The sequence below is a fragment of the Gobius niger genome (assembly GCF_951799975.1).
Source record: "Gobius niger genome assembly, chromosome: 21".
Taxonomy (NCBI): Eukaryota; Metazoa; Chordata; class Actinopteri; order Gobiiformes; family Gobiidae; genus Gobius; species Gobius niger.
Window position 1 is genome coordinate 7,248,492 of NC_136872.1, and position 22,702 is coordinate 7,271,193.

Below are 22,702 nucleotides of genomic sequence, written 5' to 3' on the forward strand. Positions count from 1 at the left end.
TCAGGATGCTGCTTTGTCATGTTTCCTTATGGAGGTAATGGTGAACGAAAACATGCTATATGTTCAAAATCCTTCGACAAAAAACATCTCAAAGTCATACCTTTACTATGAATGAAGTTGATGTTTTTAAATTTGCTATCTTTGAAAAACTTGAATTGTTTAAAGCAATAAACGTTGAAATTCCCATGCATCTATGGCTAGAGTTGATATGGAAACATATGGCTTGATTTACTGTGATCGTGATGTTGTGCAGCAACAGTTTATTTCCTGATCTTGTTTGGTGTTCTGTGATTGCAGGACGTCCAGATCGTGAGCACAGATGAGAACCAGGTGTTCCTGGCCCTTCAGGAGTGGTACCAGACGGACACCTACAACCTTTACCAGTCTGACCCGCAGGGGGTGTATTACGCCCTCGTGCTGGAGAACGTCCGCAGCACCAGGCAACCTGAGGAGAGCACCATCATCGACATACTGGAGGTGAGAGCCAGGCAGGGCGGGCAACGGCGGCTACTTCACCCAAAAATGAAATGTAAATTCTTGATATCTGAGCGACATGTGAGCATGTGAATATATTACAGGGATAGGTTAGTTACTGACTCCTTCTCAAAGGCGGCGTCCCAGATGTGAGATAAGGTGTGCGCTCCATCGTCCCGGCTCATTAATGTTGGTGCATGTTCCCTGATTTCGATCGCTTCTTTGATCTCACAGTGGTACTATACTATACTATGCTATGCTATGCTATGCTATGCTATGCTATGCTATGCTATGCTATGCTATGCTATGCTATACTATACTACTACAGTGGTTTATATCATGATTTGGTATACTTATTAGGGTTGGGGCACTATGCTTTGTCGTGATACAATACACATCATGTTACTTAGGGCCCAATACAACACATATTGTCATACAGGAAGTATTGTGAATATGTTTTGAAATAAAGTCATGTGTCCAAAAGTCCTAAACTAATTACCATCTGACATTTATTGAAGTGTTAAGATTGAAAAGTGCATTTACACAACAAAGTGTAGGTTTATCAAAGTGATGATTTCTCCTGCATAGTAATAAAGTGTGATTTCAAATAGCCCATAGACAGACATCGAGGGTTTTGCAAAATGCTTGTGGAGCAGCTGCTAAACACTTAAATGTATTGTTTGTATCGATACTTTGACGATGTATCAATTCTTGGTATTGCGAAAGTCTGTAAAACTAATGTTGTCTACCCCTGTCCTAAAATAGACAAAGTGACCCTTTTGATGCTGCACTGCTGCGAATGTTGCTAGTGTAGCTGTTGAGAAATTGATTTGGACTTCCCTCCGCTGCATTCTGAACTAGTGGATGGCCTTACAATTTATGCTCATGTCAAATTATATATTGCTGAGAAATGTACGGTGGATTGCATAAGAAATGTAGCAGCTACTTTCCTTCAGGCCCTGGCATAACTTTAGAATAAGAAATCCTAAGCCAGGGCAGTTGAAAATGTTGTGGGAAACTGAAGTCCGGACCTTAGATAGTGAGATCATTTATGCAACAACATTTGGGTGTCGTGGGAGTAGGAAAACTAGACTCAATGCACCCCTGCCTGGCACCTTTGTATTATGAGGCATAAGTTGTACCCACTTTACCCAAACTGCTCTGGAACTGAAATAAAATAGAGCAATTTAGCCTCATGGTTGTAGCCCTTTAGTTGAAGGAGTTGCTTGATTTTTAAGTGTGCTAGGCTGGCGCTCTGAGCATTGAGTTTACAGTTTTGGCCAATCTGGATAAAAAGGTGGGAAATTCCTGATGCAATTTTTGACCCCCCGTTGCAGCCCTACTCTCAGCTAATCTATAAAACAAGCTGGATATAGCAGCGCAGTCGATGTGGGTGAAGACCAGAGGCACAGGTACAGACAGAGATTGAGTCAGACACAGTTTAGAGCCGAGCGGTGTATTTTGATGTGAACAGTGCGGAGACACGTGTAAGAGACCAGACAGCCGGCTGGAGGAGTCACTTATTTTCTGTGTGCTTGTTTTGAACGTGATTGTTGCGGTTCTTGTCCAGGTGCGTGGGGTGAAAGGCGTGTTCCTGGCCAACCAGAAGATCGACGGGAAGGTCACCACAGTCATCACCTACAACAAGGGCCGCGACTGGGAGCACCTCATCCCCCCGGCTACGGACATGAACGGCAAGAGCATCACCTGCAAAGCGGTGAGTGTGGAAACCTAAAGCTGGGTTTACATTAGTGATGGGCTGTGATTATCGGCCCAAATTTGACTTTATGGTGGAGGTTAAGGAGAAGGTTTGACTTCATGACTTCATAACCGATCATCTAGATGTCACTAAACACAAGAAGTATTCCAGGAAAGTGTAGACGCTCTTCGTGAAGGGAGAGCTGTATCTTTTTTTTCAGGATGAGCCGGCTCACTCAACTACTCCAGTGTGTTCTGCCATACGACGCTGGGAAATGCACAAATTAGCCCAAAGATGAAATGGTAGTTACAGCAATAGTCTGTCGAGGCGAGTCGCAGTGTCCATCCCCTAATTGGGGCCAGCTTCATGAACTCGTTGCAATTTTCCAGGGAGGCACATTGTCAGAAAAGTCCTAACTGCATCCAATTAACATTTTATATAAAGCGCTACGATAGTTAACAAAAGTGATTTGCAACATTTAGCAGCAAAAATCAATGACCGAAAATTGGAGTTGGGGAGAGGAGCACTGGATGTTTTCATTTCTTTAGGTCACCAACAATCCTGTCTTGGGTCTTCATACGCCCATTCAGCCGGTTAATGGTGGCTCTAGTCTCACGTGTTTGCCTGTTAGCTTCTTCTTCGTGACTCCATTAGTGTGTATTGGTGAATCCTACACGGAGGCATTATTTTAGTGATTACTACATCGAATACACTATTGTGACTTCTACTGTAGTGTGGGTATTTGACCACTAGAGGGCATTGATAGGGTCTGATTCACTTCAATGGCTGCTGTTCACCTCGTGCTGTGGCTAAACACATTTCTCACAAAGATTACGGACGTGTCTCGCCTCATTTCATGACACTGACAATAACCGCCTCCTGCTGCATTAGCTGTTTGTTCTGCATCAACACCTGCCGTGCTGCAACTGTAAATGTTTCTTATATCCTATCACTTTGTTGTCAGCACAGAGTGGACCGCAAACCTTTATATTATTATCTTTATCTGACACAAACTCAAATAGTGACTATTCAGTATTTCCGGTGAGACAACAAGCATCTCTCTCCTCCCTCCATTGTTGTTCCCTTTTGTGCCGCGGTCCTCAGGCTGAAAACATGACTTGTGGCATAGGTTATGTCACTCTTTGCGACACAAAAAGAAAGAAAACATATCTTTTTACAAAGGAAAACCCACTGTGTCTTGGAAAAGTAACTTTAGTCTGATTAATAGGAAATAGTAATGCGTTAGATTACTCGTTACTGAAAAAGTAGTCAGATTAAAGTAGGTCGCTGATAAGTAGCGCATTACCACCATTATCACTGTTGATCATATTCAAGTCTTCTCTTCCAAGAGGCTGAAGTCATGGTTGGTGCGCTTCAACAGTGCTGTCAGAGAAGCCGTACATCACTTTTCACACGCTGCCATCACCTCCTGCATCCAAACCATCAGTCACTCTCCGAAGACGCGTCTGAGACACAGCGCATCTCCTCATGACCTTCTCCGACCTTCTGTGTGTCTAATAAACAGACAGAAGGTCGGAAAAGGCAAGCTAATACATCTAATACCAAAAAAAAAGTTTGCTGTGACGTTATCTGTGTCCAAAAACTGCACGCCTTTTTTATTTTTGTCGTCAAGGAAACAATCGTAAATCAGTTATTGATAAACAGCCACACACTGACACACGACGAGTTTATATTTTTGTGGAGGCAGTGGCTCGGTGGCAGAGCATTTCCCGACACTCGTGATGTGGTTGCTGCACACTGTTTTTGTGAACTTATTAGGTGCTTCATCCACATTGCCTCCTGAACTTGCTTGAATGAGTGTGTTGAACAAGGGACTGAAACTTGTTTACTGCAGCGGTCCGTCACAGGGGTCAGCAGCCTTTGGGATCCAAAGACCGGATTTCCCACCAAACTACCAAATTCACCATCTGTAAAGAGACAGTGAGTGACAGATGCATAAGAGATGAGGATGCTCTACTTGAGAATGAAAAAAAAATCTTTGCCGCTCTTTTTTGATAGTGTACTATATATTTCTTATGTTGCTGCGTTTCAGCCTAATGAAGGTCAATCAGACTGAAACAAATGCAAATAAATGTTTTAAAAAATTGTGGAATAGTGGGTGTGCACACTGCAAAAAGTATTTAACTAGATCAGTATAAGCATCTCAATTTGAGCATAATAATCCAAATTTTAGTTGTTTTGACTATTTAAGAAGTGTCCTAGATTATTTCACTTGTTCTGAGATGTTTCTGACTCGTTTCGATACATTTCGTCCTTATTTCAGGTCATTTTCTTTGCCAATGGGGTAAGAAAATTGGTCTTATCTCATTGGCAATTTTACTTTCTTATTTCAAGCGAGATTTACCCTAGAACTGGTCTGAAATGTCCTCAAACAAGCAAAGTAAACTTGGTCCGATCAGGAAAAGTGTCTAAATGAGTGAAAACCGCTCAAAACAAGATACATTTCCTCAATTCAAGTCATTTAAGCCAATGCTTGATATTTACTTTTTGTAGTGCATGAGCTTTTCCTTATGTAGAGACGTACAGTCCCAGCAATTTGGTGCATTTTTCATTCATGTGTTGGTGTTTGTCTTCTTCACTCTACTATGGTCTTTTAGGTCATGCTTTTCCAAATCAAAACGGCCATTCCATCCATCTAACTCTCTCTTGTTTTGTTTTTGTGCAGCCTGACTGTCACCTGCACTTGCACCTGCGCTGGGCCGATAACCCGTACGTGTCCGGGACAGTGCACACCAAAGACTCCGCCCCCGGGCTCATCATGGGAGCAGGTTGGTAAAACTGCAATGACAGGAGCTGGGGAGGGACAGTTGCAGAAAGGCCTGTGCAGCTCCAAGCCTTGGCCGGTCAAGCCCAGGGGAGCAGTGGACTAAAAGCACTTTCTTCATCGAGCTGCATGCGCGGTTTGTTTTGGAGGCCGATGGAAGTAGTGACCCTGACTACCGCTCGCTACAGAAGTGAAAAGTCCCAAAAAAAAAAGGTTAACTGAACTTATTTTTAAGAAATAGTAGAGTGGCACTGAGAGGTTAACTCAAGTAAACTCCACAAGAACTGGCGGAGTTTTATGTTTCCCGTAAGTAATACTCTGGCTTCCCTTCTCCTTGTTATTTCTATGGGTTCAGCCATTGTAAAATGAAATCCGTTTGATCTGCGTCTGTGGTAGTGTTTTTATACCGCAAAGATTGGATTTAGTCATCGAGATCAAGGGCAACAAGTCTTCAGTCCTTTCAAAGTGACACCTGTGACTGCTGACCCACACATGAACCCGATTCTGCTTCTCTGTAGGAAACCTGGGCTCCAAACTGGTGGAATACAAGGAGGACATGTACGTGACCTCGGACTGCGGCAGGACGTGGAGACAGGTGCGCGGACGCTTTCATGAACAAACTCCACCTTTCCAAACCGCACATTTCAAGGTTTCTACATGTTTTTTGCAGGTGTTTGAAGAGGAGCACCACATCCTATACCTGGACCACGGGGGAGTCATTGTGGCCATCAAGGATACGTCTATACCTCTCAAGATACTCAAGTAAGGCATTTCTGTTAAGTCGGACACATTGTGGTGCCGGAGCTGGACAAATACAAAAGAAATGACCGAAACCCTGATCAATTAGCGACTTATTATCACTAAACTTTGCATAAGCCGATCGAAACATTGTCTTGACTGTGGGCTGTGATGTCGAAAGCCCTTCACCGGTCCACTCCCCTCTCTGCTCTTCATCCCGTGTGATCCTATCTGCCCCCATCACTTACTGCAGTCCACATAATGAGAGAGGCCAGATAAGAGAGACATTTATCACGCCGTCCAATCAAATGACCTTTTCCGACGGGGCGCCATCTGTCTGTGCGCTGTGGTTGTCCTTCGCAGACCCCCCTAAATCAATAAGAGGCCCTTGGCGCAGCGACGGAGAGTTTAAAGGTGGAATAAGAAGACGTTTTGTTTAGTTCTATAAAGTGTGTAATGAGATTTGCGAGAGTTCTTTTTGGTCCGCGTTGTCTCAAAGTTCAATTCCGTTTAAGACCATTAGCGGAGATGCACAGTGCTGGAAAACATCGCCAAAGGCCAAACAGTTTGTATTTGTCAGAGCTATTTATTCAGAGCCATATTGCACAACGTTTCACTGAATAAACAGCAGAGATTTCAAGCGTTTATTTCATTACGGGTGTGAGAAATAGGCCTTTACCGGGGGCGCGCTCACCCCTCCTCACACCTGACTCGTCACTTTGCGATCATGTTTTGGTCAGTAGTAGATTTGACATGGCCCTCTACCTCCTTTGTAGTAGCACTTTAATTTCATCAAAAGCTGCCAAGGCCTCCTGTCCCCCAGACACTTCCACCAGCCGTCTTCGTGCCCTTGAGTTGAAAACAATACCATTCAACAGTATAACGTTTGCATGTGAGCTGCTACGCCTGCCCCTGAGTGGACAAGCTGAACAGAAAGCTTCTTCTTTTGTTTTTGAGAGCGCTGTTTTTCGCCTTGTGCCCAGGTTCAGTATAGACGAGGGGCGGACGTGGACGGTCCATAACTTCACCAGTACGTCAGTGTTTGTGGATGGACTCCTGAGCGAGCCGGGAGACGAGACGCTGGTCATGACGTGAGTACAACAAGTACATATGTATTGACTGTACTGAAAGATATATAATGATAGTATCTATCATTATATATCTTTCAGTACAGTCAACAAACCAAGAATAGGGTTTGAGAAAAATGCCTAATATCGTACAGGAGGCTGGTAATAAGTCTTTATTTTGAACTAACTGTTTTGGATGTCAACACTAAAATAGAAATCAGTCTTTCACACAGTCAGTACCCAAGTACTTTTCTACTTTTAGTGGCAGTGAAAGTACTTGATTTTATTACTTGAGTAAAAGCACAGATACTGCTGGTGAAACATCACTCCAATCAGTAATAGTTTTTTACTTAAAGGGACTATATGGAGTTTAAAAATGTTAAAACTAAGTATTTTCATCCCCCTACATGTTTCAACAATGACCTAATGTGTAGAATGAGCTCAGACCTGTTCACCACAACTTCCTCTTAAATCCTGCACTGTCACTCAAAAAGGTGTTACTGCGGGTCCGAAGTGCCGTCATGCACAAGCTTAATATAGAAGGTGCAGTTACACGTAAGACCTGAGGTGGCAGTAGTGAGCATAAAATGACCAACTTGTATCTAGTCTCTTTAAGTGAAAGTACTAAAGTATTTGCCACGGAACATACTGAAGTATTCAAAGTAGAAGTACAAATCAGTACAAGTGGTATGAAAAATGACTTTGCAGCTTCAAAAAGACAAAAATTGCGCCCGAAAATCACTGCCTGTACGGCAACACGACTGGGACAAACCTTCTTCTTCCTTGTCGTGACTCAGTGGCTTTTGACACTACATCTGCGCAGTGCCACCTACTGTTCTGGAGTGTGCATTGTTAGGCTCTTAAAACAAAACATGAAAAGATTTACTTTTTACCTCGACACAAATACTACTCAAGTAAAGCACAGATTTTCAAAAACGACTTAAGTACTTACTTCACTGCTAACCACCTAAATATGACATAGTAAGTGTGCTATTGCTCGAATCACACCTCCATGAAGGTCACTGTGCTCCTCTGAACTTACTTTCACACTTTTCCACTGCCACTCTCTCCTCTCGTTGCTGCAGTGGCGGATGGGAAGCTCGGTCTTTAAAGCATTTGCACTGAATATTCCTGCTGACAGATCAATAAAACATCTTTGAATGCGCTTTGCCTCCGGGGTTACAGTCATCGGCAGGTCATTAGCTTCATTAGCGCGCTCCCTCGTTAGCGTTAGCGTGAGTGCTGTAAATTAACGTGTTACAGTATTTCATAAAGTGGTGAGTATTGACTGACTGAGTGTAATGAAGTCAGAGCAGTAATGTGTGCAGGTCAGACGGAGTTGTGCCCTGACATTTGAGCATAAATGTCTAATCGGATTTGTGGGACCTTCTTCTTTTGCTGTAATGTACGATCACTCTTAAGTATAAGTAAAGTGCTGAAGTAGTTTCCTCACATGCAAACTCTTGACTGTGCAGCTATAGATATGAGGGGCAATGTTATTATTCTAATATTAGTCTTTGCCGCCATCTAGTGGATAAAAGCATTACAAGCTTCTCTAGACCTGCACTCTCTGGCTTCATGGGGAACAACATCACCCAAATTGTTCATGTGTAGCCTTTATGATTACCTTGCATGAACTTCAAAAAATGTTTTCTTTTTATTGGAATTGACTTTTTTTGTGACGGTGTTGACAAGATTTGAAATGTACCTGTACCTCTCATTGTATATGTTCTTATTGTATTTTATTTGTGTTTGCCCGAAAAGTAAAAGTTACATTAACACAAAAAACTTAAAAAAATGTCTTGTATAGTAAAAAAGGGGGGAAGAAAGAAAAAGACAGAAATCCTATTAAAGTGATCTATCTATTTTCCAGAATCACAATTATTTTCATAGCTAATGTATGTATAAAGGGTTCCCAAAAAGTTCTGTATTATCAACAATTGAAAACAATTAATTAAGAGGAGGCTAAAACCTAAATTTACAAAATGTATAGTAATGGCAGGAAAAGCAGTCTTATAAAATGCACAATGAGAACAGCAGCTGCACGCATGGAAAGTCTAGGTTGTGCAAGTTTACAGACTGTACTCTATTGTAGTCTACTAGCTCCAACCTTGGAGTCAGTGAGGGGCTGGAATAGACGAGATCTTGGCAGAGCGTGTAGTTTGGATAAGACCTGCTCCCAGCTGTAATCCACTCTTTCACACACACACACATACACATGGGTACATGTACTCAATAGTGTGACACTCTACATGTATGCACCGGCATATTCCAGTAGGGCCTATATATGTCTATGTACCACACACACATCTCCTAAATGTTGATTTGCTCTTCATGATTTCTGTGCAGTGTGTTTGGTCACATCAGTTACCGCTCGGACTGGGAGTTGGTCAAAGTGGACTTCAGACAATCCTTCCCTCGACAGTGCACGGAGGAAGACTACGAGTCCTGGCAGCTCACTGACCTACATGTAAATGATCATCAATCAAGAACAGCTAATTGAAAATAAGCAAAAAATAATAACATCCAAAAATCACCATTTGCAGGGAGAGAAGTGCATCATGGGACAGGAGAGGAGCTTCAGGAGGAGGAAGGACTCGGCCTTTTGTATCAAAGGGAAGAGTTTCACGTCGGTCCTCAGCACAAAACCCTGTCAGTGCACCGAGAGAGACTTCAACTGGTGAGAAACACATTTAAGAACACAATGTAAGGCATCAACGTGTGGAGTGCCTCAAGGGTCGACCCTTGGACCTGTACTATTTCCATTCTGTTCACAACTTAAAGTGGCAATTGCAAAAAGTTGAACTGATGATGACTTTGGAGTGTTTTAAATAATGAAAACCAAAACCCTTGCAGTTGAGTGCAAACTCAACTGCAAGGGTTTTGTGACAGTTAAACATTTTGACCATATTCTTGTCTATGCGCACATCTTTGTATGCAGTGACTTTGGCTTTGAGCGCTCCCAAACTGAAGGCCATAGGTGTTTTGCTGATTTCTGGTTCGACCTGGACGCCCCTCCTGATGACTGTCACCTGGGGCAGAGCTACGAGTCCAGCACCGGGTGAGCTCTTTAACACAAAAATGCATTCAAAACAACTCCACCTGGAGACATTTGCTAAATGAGTCGACATCTGACCGGAATTCTGTGGTGCAGATACAGAAAAGTCATCTCAAACTCCTGTGAGGGAGGCATAAACAAGCAGCAGAGCTCCAAGACGCACCTGTGTCCTCTGCTGCCCCCTAGAGGACTGCAGCTGGGCATCAAAGGACAGATGTTAGCTGTGGCGCCCGGAGATGACATCACGTTCATTGTCCACCAAGAGCTGGTGGGTTCGGAGAAGGAATGGGTTGGATTTGATCATGATATGAGACTTTTTCTCTAAGCAAGTGCTCTAACAATGCTCCTTGTTCCTCCTCAGGGAGACACCAGCAGTACTAAGTACCAGGTGGATTTGGGAGACGGGGTGAGGGCCATATACCAAAACCTAACGGTGACTGATGAGCCCATCCAGCACCGGTACGAGACCCCGGGCATGTACCGGGTCAGCGTGAAGGCAGAGAACATGGCAGGACATGCACAGGCGACCATGTACATCCAGGTCACAGGTACGTCAGTGTCACTGCACTTACATGAACGAGGGGGAAACCGGACTCTAGCCTCGAGGCTGTTCGTCAGGCAGGCCTGGCTGGAGCTGCATGCATGACTACTCTAGGAGAGGCTTTCAAATGCAATCGTACAACCAGACCCTCTGCTCCTTCAGGGAGAGCTACAAAGTTTAAGTTTTAAGACTTTTCTCCGCGCGCCCCGTTTGACGGGTTCTCTGGAGAAAACCAGACCAGAATCAAGCAGGTCGTTGAATAAATAGTCGGACTAGACTTGACATGTAAACCTAATAACTATTTTAGCAAATTAGTAATATTTATTGAAGATCTGAAACTTTTTCTGCAGTGTGTTTTATGTTTTAGAAAATGCATGGGACAGAGTCAAAAGCAACTTGGCCCTAATTTCTGAAAATAAAAAGGAATGGAAGCTTATTTGTTTAGCACTTTTCACGTGATACAAGTGACCCACACAGTGGTGGTAAGCTACATATATGTAGCTTCAGTTTCCCCTGAGCCAGACTGACAGAAATACCAGTTTTATTTTAAATCAGAGTAGAGAGGTCAAATCCAGATCAACCCTGCCGTTGGGCATTTTTTTGTGATATTTATCCAAATGGTATGCACCACTCCAGAAAAGTATAATAAAGCAAATAATTTTTTCTTTGTTTAAGAACCGCAGAGATTGTTTCGATGTAATGGCCGAAGCAATATATTGGTCTGTCTATTTTAATATATAACGAATGAAGTCAGCTTCTGCTGCCATGGAGGGAGTAAAGCAGTGGCAATTTACCAGTGAAGCAAATCATTTGTTGTAGAGACAATTTTGGTGCTGAAATAAGCCCAGTGAAGCTGACTTTAAAACTTATAGATACACACAACCACCTCATGTATCTGCAGACTACGGAAAGCAGTTTTAGCTCTTGACCAAACTTAGCATGCAAGCTGTGTGTCTTATTAAGGAAACAACACTTGGACGTGGTTAAAAAGTCACTTGACCTTTTCCTGCCTTGTTTCTGTCGTGCAGCCCCTCTGCAGGAGGTGCACTTGGAGGTGGTGCCTATCCCTGGGGTAAACCAAGAGGTCAATCTATCTGCTGCTGTGCTCCCTGTGGAGGCCAATCTCACTGTCTTCTACTGGTGGATAGGAGACAACATGCAGGTAAAGGACGCACTACAGCATAATATTATCCTTGATCATCCTTATGCAGTCTATTTTGATGGCGAGATGATACAGTTTTGCCGCTCCACTCACTTCTGCTCTTTTGTCTGTTTTTCCAGCCCACCTTGACCATCCAGAACAGCCTGCTGACGCGATTTTCAGAGCCAGGAGAGGTGTCGGTCACTGTCCAGGCCTCCAACGGCCGCTCCATGGTCCAGGACACCAAGATCGTCCGAGTCTTTGGTAACCGCTTTTACTTCTGTCATTGATGCGTTTCAATCTCTTCGCCGCAGTCTCACCTTGAGCACGATCTTCTCGCAGGCCACTTTCAGGTGATCCCTCTGAGCTTCAGCAGCAACGTGGACCGCTTCAACCCCAACATCCCCGAGTGGAGGGAGGACGTGGGGCAAGTGGTCACCAAAATACTCTGCAGGGTAAGTGTAACCCATCGGCTGAATAATGGCCAAAATCAATTCATGCAAACATTGTTCCTGTTCCTGGTCCACAGATCACAGGTATCCCTCAGGAGTCCCTGGTCACCGTGGTGAAGCCGGGCCTCCCCACCTCTGCAGACCTGTATGTTCTACCGCTGGACGAACAGCCGGACAAGAGGAGCAGGTTTCTAGACAAGGTACACACCAATATCCCCTGAAATGCACTGTTTCATTCTCATAAAACTGTGCGATGTCCTCCTTTTCACAGCGGATACCGGCCATAATCCAAGCGTTCAATGAAAACAATGTGAGTTTCATCATCCGAGGCGGCCAGCAGGTCCTGGTGCTGCTGGCAGACCCAAACGCAGGTAATATTTCTCTACAACCTTGTTTCTTTGATCCACCTTTTGAGGCACACGTTGATTTTGACATAATGAACCTGCATGTATGTGACTGGCTTTATTTTGAAGGCGTTGGTGTTATTTCCAATCACAGCTCAGCAGCAGCAGCAGACTCCGGTGCGTTTATCAGTGGTGACATTTACGCGTGGACAACCTCACAGTTTTCACTGATTGCGGTGGATTGTTATCTGAGACGGAGTTTGCTGTGAACTACAAAGTCGCTGCTTCTTCTGCATGAATGCGTTTTAAACAATGTTTTGAGAATTTCTCATCTCTCGCTGAGACTTTAACAGTTTGATGCACAAACTTGTCTTATTTGCATGTGACGTGTGTAACCAGACAATTGTAAATGATTGCTATGAATACCAATATGAGGACATAGAACTAGGGGCATATGCAGTATCAGAAAAGTGGAAATCTGTTTCTTTCACCTTCTGTACGTTTGTGACTGAACTAAGAGCTTGATATTTGTATTGTAAGAGGCCACAACATGATCACTTGGCACAATTTACTGAAAACCTGATCTCTTGCAATATGTCTTTAAAAGTAAAGGAGCATGCCGTGTTGAAACACATTATGATATATTGTAATATAAAATTGGTGGTAAGCTATTTTTTATTGGTGGTAAACTGGTGGTACTGTAATACAGCAATGTCAGCTTCCCGCCATGAGGACCAAAGAGAAAGGCTTTCCTCACCCATTGGTTGGAATTCATGTTTTTATTTGACTTGTCGTACGGTGATGGTCCTGAGGCCACACCATTGAGAAAACACGACTGGCACCTTTATCACTACGGTATCAATGCAACCCACAATATTTCTGCTTCACTTAGGCTACCATGGCGCCGCTGGAGGTCCAGGTGTGTGGGCGGTAGCGGTGTTATTCCTCGTCAGCGTCATCGCCACTGGCTCCTTCATTCTCTACAAGTTTAAAAGGTAAGAATGTGTGTTCATGAGATAATAATAAAGAGCATGCGGCTGCACGGGATTTTGTATTTGTTTCTATTTATATACATGTACAGTTACACGCCAGCGCGGTGTACATGAAATACAAAGACATTCAATTATTATTTATCAGCTATTTATACTTTTTTGTTCAGTTTTAGGCAGCAAGAATATTATGCTGACAACATTTCTAGGGCTGCGCACTGTTTAACCTCTTAACCCCCGCCTTAACCGACTGCATTTTCTCCAGTTGAGCATTAGAGTGTAACGCCTCATTTCAAAGCTGTTTTTGTTGCTTTTTTCACATGTTTTGGTCACATCTTTGTGGCTTGATCACAGTGACACACACACACAAAAATGTGTCCAAAACATGACAAAAACGTGACAAAAAAGCAATGAAAGTGTGATAAAAATGTGGGGGGAAAAAAACAACAAAAACGTGACAAAGATTTGACAAAAAATGTTATAAAAATTGACATAAGCGTGACAAAAACGTGACAATAATGTGACGTCCAAGCAATGAAAACAAAACGACTAAAACGTGAGACCAAAAATCGGAAGCTTAGATGAGTTTTTTGGTCTTAGCTTTCAGTTGAGGCCTTACACTGGCCTATAGGCTGTGAGCTCCGTCGGGAAGCTTTTAGATTTGGGTAAAAGTGGAGAAAGTTCTCGGTTAAGGTCGGAGTTACGGGGTTAAATAATATGAGGCTCTTTCAAACTGTGTCACTGAAGTTCACATGTTTTGAGTTTCTTCCTCTCATTTTTATTCGTCACTAAAGATATCTGCATATTTCCCTCACAGTTTATGTAGCTGTACCTGTAGACGCCTCACTGCATGCTTTCCTCAATCAAGCTTCAGCACCAGCACTTGGCCATGTCCCCAACACTAAAAGTCACTCATATTAACATAACAAACTGTGCCAAAACTACAGCCCCATCTTACAGAACTCCAAATCCCACAGTCCTTGGCTCCGGACTGAGGACGCCTATCCCCCGCTGTTTTTCAGGAAGCTGCCCGTCAACCGCAACGTGTACGCGCAGATGCACAACGAGAAGGAGCAGGAGATGACCAGCCCGGTCAGCCACAGCGAGGACACGCAGCACATCATCCAGGGCGAGGAGTTCATCGACGACGACCTGGACTCGCACACGCTAGGTAACCCCGGAGGAAGCCCCGCCTTCCGCTCCCTTATAAGGACTACCACTAACCACTGCTACTAGAGCCCCGCCCCCTCACAGCAGCCAGCAGCCCCACTCACGCAAGGTAACGGACCGTTCAACGCCATCCAGTCCAGGTTCACTTTTGGTTTGCTTCCACCGCACGTACGCATTGTAGAGAGTTATGCAAAGATCTTTAATCAAACTCTAGATAGGACATGGCCGTAGTAATATGTTGGAACAAATGGCAATTCTGGCGGCCATCTTGTGACTGGGCCTTCTACCACAGTGCAATGTAATCAAATGGAAACAGCACTTTTGATCTGTTTTTAGTTACTTTCATGACTCTTTGATAATTGTGACAGACCATATGTCACCTCTGCTTTTGCAGTTTTTTACATTTGATTCCAGTTTTATAGGAGACATAGACTTTAGCTCCATTTGTTCATGGATTTTCCTCTGTCAAACACTTCAAATCATTCTATTTATATCAAATGTAACATTTGTTTCCTACCCCCTTTAAATCAGTATTTATGAACTTTTTAACACGACATGACCGATATTTATTCAACATAGGACAGTAATGAATGCTAACCACCGAACCCTGGGAATGAATGGAGAAAATTAAATGAAAAAATCAAAGAAATGACCTGATCCTGACAGAGAAACCTCGACTTAGAAGTGATAAACTCATCACAAACAATGAGTGTGTCTCACATTCTGTCGCTGAATCAATGAAAAGGTTGCTCCTGGTTTTGCATTGGTGGCACAGGGGTTAGCCCATGGTTAGCCTCGCTGAACAGTCACAAGATGGCCTCCACGTTTGCCACGTCAACGGGCCTCATGTCCCATCGAGAGTTTTGTTCAATATCTTTGGAGTTTTGCCATATCTATTTCAGTTCATATCACTGACAGCGCCACCTACTGTTCTGGAATGTGTATTAGTAAGCTTTTCAAATGAACAAAACTTTGGAAATGTAGTGAAGTACAAAGTATTATAGGTGACTTTTAAATGTAGTGGAGAAAAACTAGGGCATTCTCAACACAAATACTACTATAAGTAAAGTACAGGTAATGCAGTAGTTTAGTAAGTTTACTTTGTGACTGACGACTTCTGAAAAGTGTCTCAGGGCGTGAAACTCCTTTTCAGTGGCTGATTCAAATGTTGGTTCAATATTTGTGCACGAGTCCTTCATAATGACCTCATAATGACCTCATGCAGTAAAATACTCCCACAACATGGCACTGCCCCATACTGTACAGATAGTGTTTCCACTGACAAAGTGGAATCGTGTACACCAGGTATACGAGTTAAAATGTGTTTTTTTTTATGTCAGATATAGAGGAAATAATAAGTATGTTTTTACACAGTGTAGTACTGCATGTATGTATAATGTATATCCATAACATGCCGCTTGTGGTATTTGAGTAAAAACATAGAAACTGCTGGTCAAATATTACACCAAAACAAGTAAAAGTCACTCTGTCAAATTATTACTGAAGTTAAAGTACTGAAGTATTTACTGTATTCAAAGTAAAAACACAGCCAAGTTTTATGTTCCATTTAGAGAGATGTACTGGAGTAGAAAGTATTATATTTGTCCTTCTAGAGGAGTAAAAATGAATAATAATCCAGATATCATTTAGTTACTGACCCCTCTGACCAAACCCTAAACCCTAAACCCTAGTGTGGGAGCAGGTAAAAGGCTTATGCAGTAAAAACATCTTCACCAATGTTGAATAATGATACTATTTGTTATACATCATCATGAAGCATGATCAGCATGAATATCTGCATGTTAAAATACTTTAGACACATTACAAATCCATCCAGTTTGAAACCACTGCCAACGGCTCCGGTAGTTTTGGAAACCGGCTTTGGTTGCATGGTCACTGGTCACTGGTCACTGGTCACTGGTCACTGGTCACTGTCGCAGCATCCTAAGTAAAGCCCACGCTCAGATCAGTGTTTCCCATTCATCTGGTCAAATCCCATGAAGCTCTTTGTTTCACGCGTTTTCATAATGTGTCGTTTTACACTTTGACCACAGACGAATGGGAAACACTGATCTAAAGGCTTTGCATGTATTTGGTATTCATGTCTCCCATGTCCCCAGCAGGCAACCATTCCGGTGTGGTCCTGAGCGTCTCCTCCCGAGAGCTGCAGAGCTACCTGAGCAGCTGATGGCTAAAGGGGCACCGCTAAAGCTAAAGGGGGCGAGCAGTGGCTCAGCCCCGCTAAAGAGCACAGGGACTCCACTCTGCCTTCCTCCCCTGCTCCCGTCTCCCTTCTCTCTGCGTCGGACACTGACCCCACAGCTCCACGGCACCCTCCACTGACCCAGGACGACCATGTACAGTTTGTATCACACCCACGGCACGGTCAGGGAGCCGCCCCACGCCACATCTGTACTGAAGGCAATAAGAGAAATATAGCGGATTTGTAGTCCTTGCACACAGTTGACACACGAGGGCAGTGTTGTACTTGGGAAATATTTCACAAAAACGGCTAGAAAATGCATAGGAGTCAGTGCTGGAACTTTATCTGCAATGTACTGTGGATTCAGAAAGTTTTCAGACCTTTCCTTAAAATATATTTCTGTTTTATGGCACAGCAGATACTTCAATGATTCAAATATTAGGTGATAATCACGGGGTCAGATGTTTTCAAACTTTTGATTTATTTGTTCTTCATCTTAAGCCATATTGGTCCCATGTTGTTGTTCAGATCAGCAGGTTATTTCTTTCTAAACTTTTTGCATACTCCTGGGTTGGGTTGGGACGGTTACGGTATTAGATTTCCACTGTACAATAATCGTGACCAAAATAACAGTATACTCAAGTAGTGCATTTTATACTGATTACCAAAAACAGGTATTGAGACCATGGAGTTATTGTCCCATCCCTACTCCTGGGAGTGCCTGTACCAGAGTGGGAACCACTGCCCTGTAATAAATCTTCCAAATAATGTATATTTTTTTCAATAATGTAAAAAAAGGAAGGCTTAACATTCAGACCATTTCAGTCTAGTTAGTTTTGAACTAAAGTTTAAATGTCATTCACTGCCCGTGACACAGAGATACAGCCTCTGTACAGAATCAAAATGTGAACACTTTCAGTACAGCGTTCAGCTTAAAAACAAAGAAGTAAACAGAGGGGTATTTACTTCCTGAGTCCACAGTCTGAAGCTAAAAGAACAGCTGCCCATAGTGACTATGGTTAATATACACTGTGCCTCTACTGTACTGCGGGCCTCACTTTTTGGCCCCCGTTGCCCTGGAGACGAAGGCTGCCGTCATGGAGGGAAGTGTCGTCTTTTACTGAATCAGCCTATATTAGGCCACGCCCACAGTGGAACCACGTCTTTGTTGTAAATATGTAAATATTGGGAACAATCTCCACTTTGTACATATTCCTTTTGACGTGAGTGAGTGTTTTACACGGCTACCCAAATCCACAGAGGCCCTCGAACGCACCGTTTCACTCCACGCCTCCTGTCAGTATTTTTACAGAGCAAGTTCATCTGCCATGTTTCCATTCGATTCAGCAGCACCGACGGTTTGAAGGAATTTACAGGATGATTGAGCTAACGTACGGCGAGGAATACAGCTAAGCTAAACTGAGGTGAGGTGAGGTAGGTCAACAGTCTGTCGAGTCTTCACTGTCCCCACAGTAAATCAGTAAGAATGAGCAGGTCTCTGTATGCTCTGAAAGAACTGAAATAACTTAGGACGTACTGCTCCGATAGTAACATCATCAGAGGTGGGTAGTGTTTGCTCAAGAACATTTACTTTATGAACAAACTGCACTTTTACCTGTTTTATAACACATGATTCTTTATTTCTACTGTAGTAATATTGCAGTAGTTTGGTTACTCTTTCCACTGTGAGTAAATCTTTAAGTGACAAACGCTTCATGTCATATGAAGAGAAATAATATTAGAATGTCTTGCACCTTAAGAATTCTTTTCTTCATCCATTTTTGTACAGTAACACAACCAAAACAGTCTGAATTCTTACACTACAGGCTATTAATCTGCCCTTCATAACACTTTATAACGTTGCTCTCTCTTGAGTCAAAATTTTCTTTACTCTACCCACCTCTGTTTTTATTCTGTGTGATTCTGCTCTTTAAAAGGCATAGTTTTCGGGTTCTCTTTTCATTGACTTTGATCATTCGACTTTCCCACAGTAAATAAATGTATTAACAAAGCTCCCAAACACAACTTTCCATGGTAGAGATCATACAATTTGTTAAAGTTGTGCATCTAAATTGTCCTATAGTTGAACAACGCCAATTTGCTCAGGTTTCCCACATCTCCATTTCTAGTTCAAATCTCCATAGCCATGTGTGGCAGACAAGGGGACAAAATCAGAAAAATAAGACAAAATAATGTCCTTCCCTTTACCATTTCTGACTAACACGGTTTTATGCAATACTTGGACTCCCATTAGCGGTTGGAAACATGGCTGTAGCCCGGGACAGACACAGCGGCGACATGTAGACGATATTTTTGATACACTCCTGAAAGTGTAGCCGTAAGCACTGGTCGCTTTGTTGACTTTGGCTGAAAATATGTTTGTATTTTTGCACTAATGATGTTGTAACAGAAAGTACCTTTGGTTTTCTTGATCTGTCTTCACATGTTTTTGTATATACTCTCTCATGTCCAGTGTTCTTTATTGACGTGTATTTGTGAACGGCGTCCCCTGGATTACGGGGACAGTGGAGCAGAAGGACTTTCAGATTCATGGATTGATTTCAGATTTTTCTCCAAATGTGTTGGATTTGTTGATTTTCACGTTTGTCCTCACCCTGCATTCTGGAATAAACCACTCCCATAACTTGTACTTGAGGCTCTTGTTTGTTTTTATTTCTCTTGAACAGAAACAAAAGCTACATAAGATATCACTGGTCTTTATACCGATGATGTGCCCAACCTATTTCAGTCTCCATGGAAACGAGCTGGAGACATCCTGCTCCCAGTGACGTTAGTCACTTTTCAACAATAACTCAAATGAAATGAATGCTCATATTCGTTCTGTTCATGGTGTGGTTGAGTCTGAGCAGGTTCCAGTGAGAAGGAAGACGGCACTCAGATCCAAGATAGAAGACACACTCTTTCCTGTGGTAAAGTTGTTTCGTGGTAGAAGTATGCCATACTATGTCCATCTGAGAAAGTGACTTCAATAAAAAGTTGAATGGTTGATAAAAACCAGGCAAAGCCTCATGACCAGCGCCTGCCACCCGGGAGATGACATCGTCCATGTGGTCGGCCCAGGCTGACATGGTGAGGGACCTCATCTCCCGGCACAGGACACTTCGGCTTATTTCACTCCTTTGATTACTGGATTGGATAGAAATGATTTTTTATTAATTTATTATTTTTTAAAATGTTTTTTTTCTGTCTCACTATTTGACCAACTAACTTCTTAGGGGCTATGAGACTTAATTAAATTATCATCTCGTTCCAATAATCTCCTCTTTATAGGGAACGTCAAATAACTCTTGTTGTGTTCTACTACCTGGCCACCAGATGGAGCTGTTGATAACGGAAATTTGGCCAAATAAGCCCCATCCATAAAAAGAAAGAAATGTTAGGAACATGTTAACTTTTTTTCCTGCTACAGACTTATTTATTAATTTTCCAAACTTAGGGAAAACGTGAGGTACAACTGGGTGATTTTATTTTCAGTATAAACTTGAAATACATCTGCTCTTTTGTTGCTGCTGTTATCATCTACCACCTGCTAATCCGATGGTGATGGGCTCCAATTGGAACAAGTGTGCAGTCCCTATTCGAGCGGACCATAGATTTAATAATTCGACATTAGTGGGTCGCATTCAGCCCCATTCATTGTAATGGTCCCGAGTCTGCTCTGCCTGTTCCTTAAAAAGGCCAAGTGGGTCAGGCCGAGCCTCCAGTGCTCAATGCACTGACAAGGCTTCCACTTTTTAGTGCAGATGTATACAAACCAGCGTGGTTAAAAACATGTGACCCAGCTCAGTATTGTCACATGGGTCACAGTGATTTTTAGACTCTAGAGTTAAGTCAGAGGCCCAAAATAGTGATCGTAAGGTGGCCCACTGTGGAGAAGTTGGTTGGATATTATAATATAGCAGATATTCAGAGCAGGAGCTACAGTGGCTGAGGCCACCAGACACACACGGGGAAGCGGCTACGCTTCTACAGTACTATCCAGTCAGATTTAGGGACTTAAGATCACCGCTAAAAGTAAGGTGCACATAAAAATAACTTTGTGGCAAAAAACATATTCACGGTTTTGCACCAAAGTACATCTCTGACATGTTAGAGCCAAATCAACCATCTCAGGCCCTGAGAACTTCAGGGAGGGGTCTCCTGGTGGTCCCCAGAGTCAGGACTAAACACGGTGAGGCTAAAGCTTCATGAGGATGTGAAACAGACTTCAACTCTGACAATGTTCAAATCCAGGTTGAAAACAGTTTTTTTTACCCTTGCATATGACACTGAAAGTATTTATCTGCACTCCTGCTTTTAACTGCAATAAATACATGTTTATGTGATGTTTGTGGCTGATGTGGGTAAGCCTCTGGGTCCTTTCCTTTCTCACGCGGAGGGATCAGAGGGTCTGAGTGAACGGCCACCTCAGTGCTGTCAGGACAATATCTACTGGTTCTCCTCAAGGCTCAGTCATCTCTCCACTTCTCTTCTCTCTGCACTCAAGCGACTGCAGGAGCACCACCCCAGGTATAACCTACATCAAGTATTCAAACAACACAGTTATCATGGACACTACAAACAAACTGAAAACTGAACTGGACTCCATAATTGACCATAAACTCACATTCCAACTGTGTGATGTGTTCAGCGTTGAACACATCTTTTCAAAATGTCAACAATGCCTCTTTTTTTCTCCATAAGCATCTCAAACTCCAAGTCCACCAGCTCATTCTCGCCTCTTTCTATAAATGTTTCATTGAATCCATCCTCACATTCAACATCACTGTCTGGTTTGGTTCACTCACTCTCACCCACTGCAACATGTTCAATAAAATAATCCAAATCAGCAATAAAATCATCAGTCAGGAGCAGGACTCACTCAGAACCATCTATGACTCCAGAGTTCTGAGGGAAGGAGCCCAGATCTCCACAGACCCCTCACACTCTGCACTACATGGTGATAGTCATTGGTGATGTTTTGAGTATTTGAAGACGCTGTGTTTTGTACTGCATTGTAATAAGCCTTAATCAAATGGTAAAATAATAAATGGAACTTACTTTTTTGCAATTAAAAAAACACATCTTCCAATACATGCACATTTCATTGCCTCTGAGGGGCCCTTCAGCTTGTTAACAACTTGCTCTAGCGCTCCAGACCTGAGTGTGACCTCCCAGATCCGGCAATTTAAACTCCGATAAAGTCTGTTTTCCTTCTTGCCTTTTCTTTACACTTCAGCATTTTGAGCCTTTTATCTTTCCTTCAATAATGACAAAGCTGCTGCGAAAACCACCGGGCACTTTGGTCAACACTTTGATCTTCCAGCCCTGTGTTTGTCTTTAGATTTTTGTGCTCCCCCCCCCCCCCCCCCCCCCCTCTCCTTCCAATCCCAGAACAGAAACAAGCAAAGGAAGGCGTCCAGTGTGCTGTCTTCCTGCTGCCCTGCTCCTCGTGGGTGGAGTTAGACGCTGAGGAGGGATCGAGGAGCTGAATGAACTAGTTGGAGTTTGAAAGCTGAGCAGAGCGGACAGGTAGAGGAGAGGCGGCGGGCGGCCCAGATGTGAGCAGATCAGGTAAGGACATGTCCTCTCGTCCTATTTATTACAGGGTACTGTCATTTGCTTTATCAAAAATCAACATTATCATGTTTTGCTCACTTAAAGGTTACATATTACGCTTTACTCAGACTTTTTGAAGTAATTGTATCCACCTTAAAATTGGTGTTCTACCATTTTTTAACTTGAAATAGTACGGTTGCAAATAAAACAGCTGGATACATCCTCCGCCGGCACAGAGGGAAGAGAAGCTGTTAAAACAAACACAAAAACGACAGCTGCCAGCTATTAGCCAGGAGTAGTTTGTTGTGGTGGCCATTGGAGTGCCGAAATGATGTGTTGCAAACTCTTGAGAACCCGACACATTGAACTGAATGAAGCCGAGAGGTTTAGCTTTTTGGCTGTGTCAAAATGCTCTCTCCTCTCTCATCCAAAAACATGCCTGGATAATCGCAGTCTTGCATGTTCAGTTCTCCGCTCAGAAT

The 22,702-nt window shown here is 43.0% G+C and overlaps 1 protein-coding gene across 6 annotated transcripts in view; it reads left to right on the forward strand.

Annotated features, from left to right (window-relative positions):
- sorcs2 (sortilin-related VPS10 domain containing receptor 2) overlaps window positions 1-17,073 on the forward strand; it is a 259,751-nt gene extending 242,678 nt beyond the window's left edge. The window contains exons 9-27 of one of the 6 annotated variants that reach the window (XM_079579574.1): window positions 298-477; window positions 2,045-2,191; window positions 4,860-4,962; window positions 5,477-5,553; window positions 5,629-5,720; window positions 6,680-6,787; window positions 9,113-9,233; window positions 9,310-9,443; window positions 9,705-9,824; window positions 9,918-10,089; window positions 10,183-10,369; window positions 11,391-11,524; window positions 11,644-11,767; window positions 11,846-11,958; window positions 12,033-12,155; window positions 12,227-12,326; window positions 13,192-13,294; window positions 14,266-14,567; window positions 16,579-17,073. In XM_079579574.1, coding sequence (XP_079435700.1) covers window positions 298-477; window positions 2,045-2,191; window positions 4,860-4,962; window positions 5,477-5,553; window positions 5,629-5,720; window positions 6,680-6,787; window positions 9,113-9,233; window positions 9,310-9,443; window positions 9,705-9,824; window positions 9,918-10,089; window positions 10,183-10,369; window positions 11,391-11,524; window positions 11,644-11,767; window positions 11,846-11,958; window positions 12,033-12,155; window positions 12,227-12,326; window positions 13,192-13,294; window positions 14,266-14,524 — 2,397 coding nt within the window. In that variant the 3' untranslated portion in view covers window positions 14,525-14,567; window positions 16,579-17,073. The remainder of the gene's footprint in view (window positions 1-297; window positions 478-2,044; window positions 2,192-4,859; window positions 4,963-5,476; window positions 5,554-5,628; window positions 5,721-6,679; window positions 6,788-9,112; window positions 9,234-9,309; window positions 9,444-9,704; window positions 9,825-9,917; window positions 10,090-10,182; window positions 10,370-11,390; window positions 11,525-11,643; window positions 11,768-11,845; window positions 11,959-12,032; window positions 12,156-12,226; window positions 12,327-13,191; window positions 13,295-14,265; window positions 14,568-16,578) is intronic. The other 5 variants (XM_079579573.1, XM_079579572.1, XM_079579575.1 and 2 more) reach the window with 5 other exon arrangements.
- The last annotated feature ends 5,629 nt before the right edge of the window (window positions 17,074-22,702 follow it).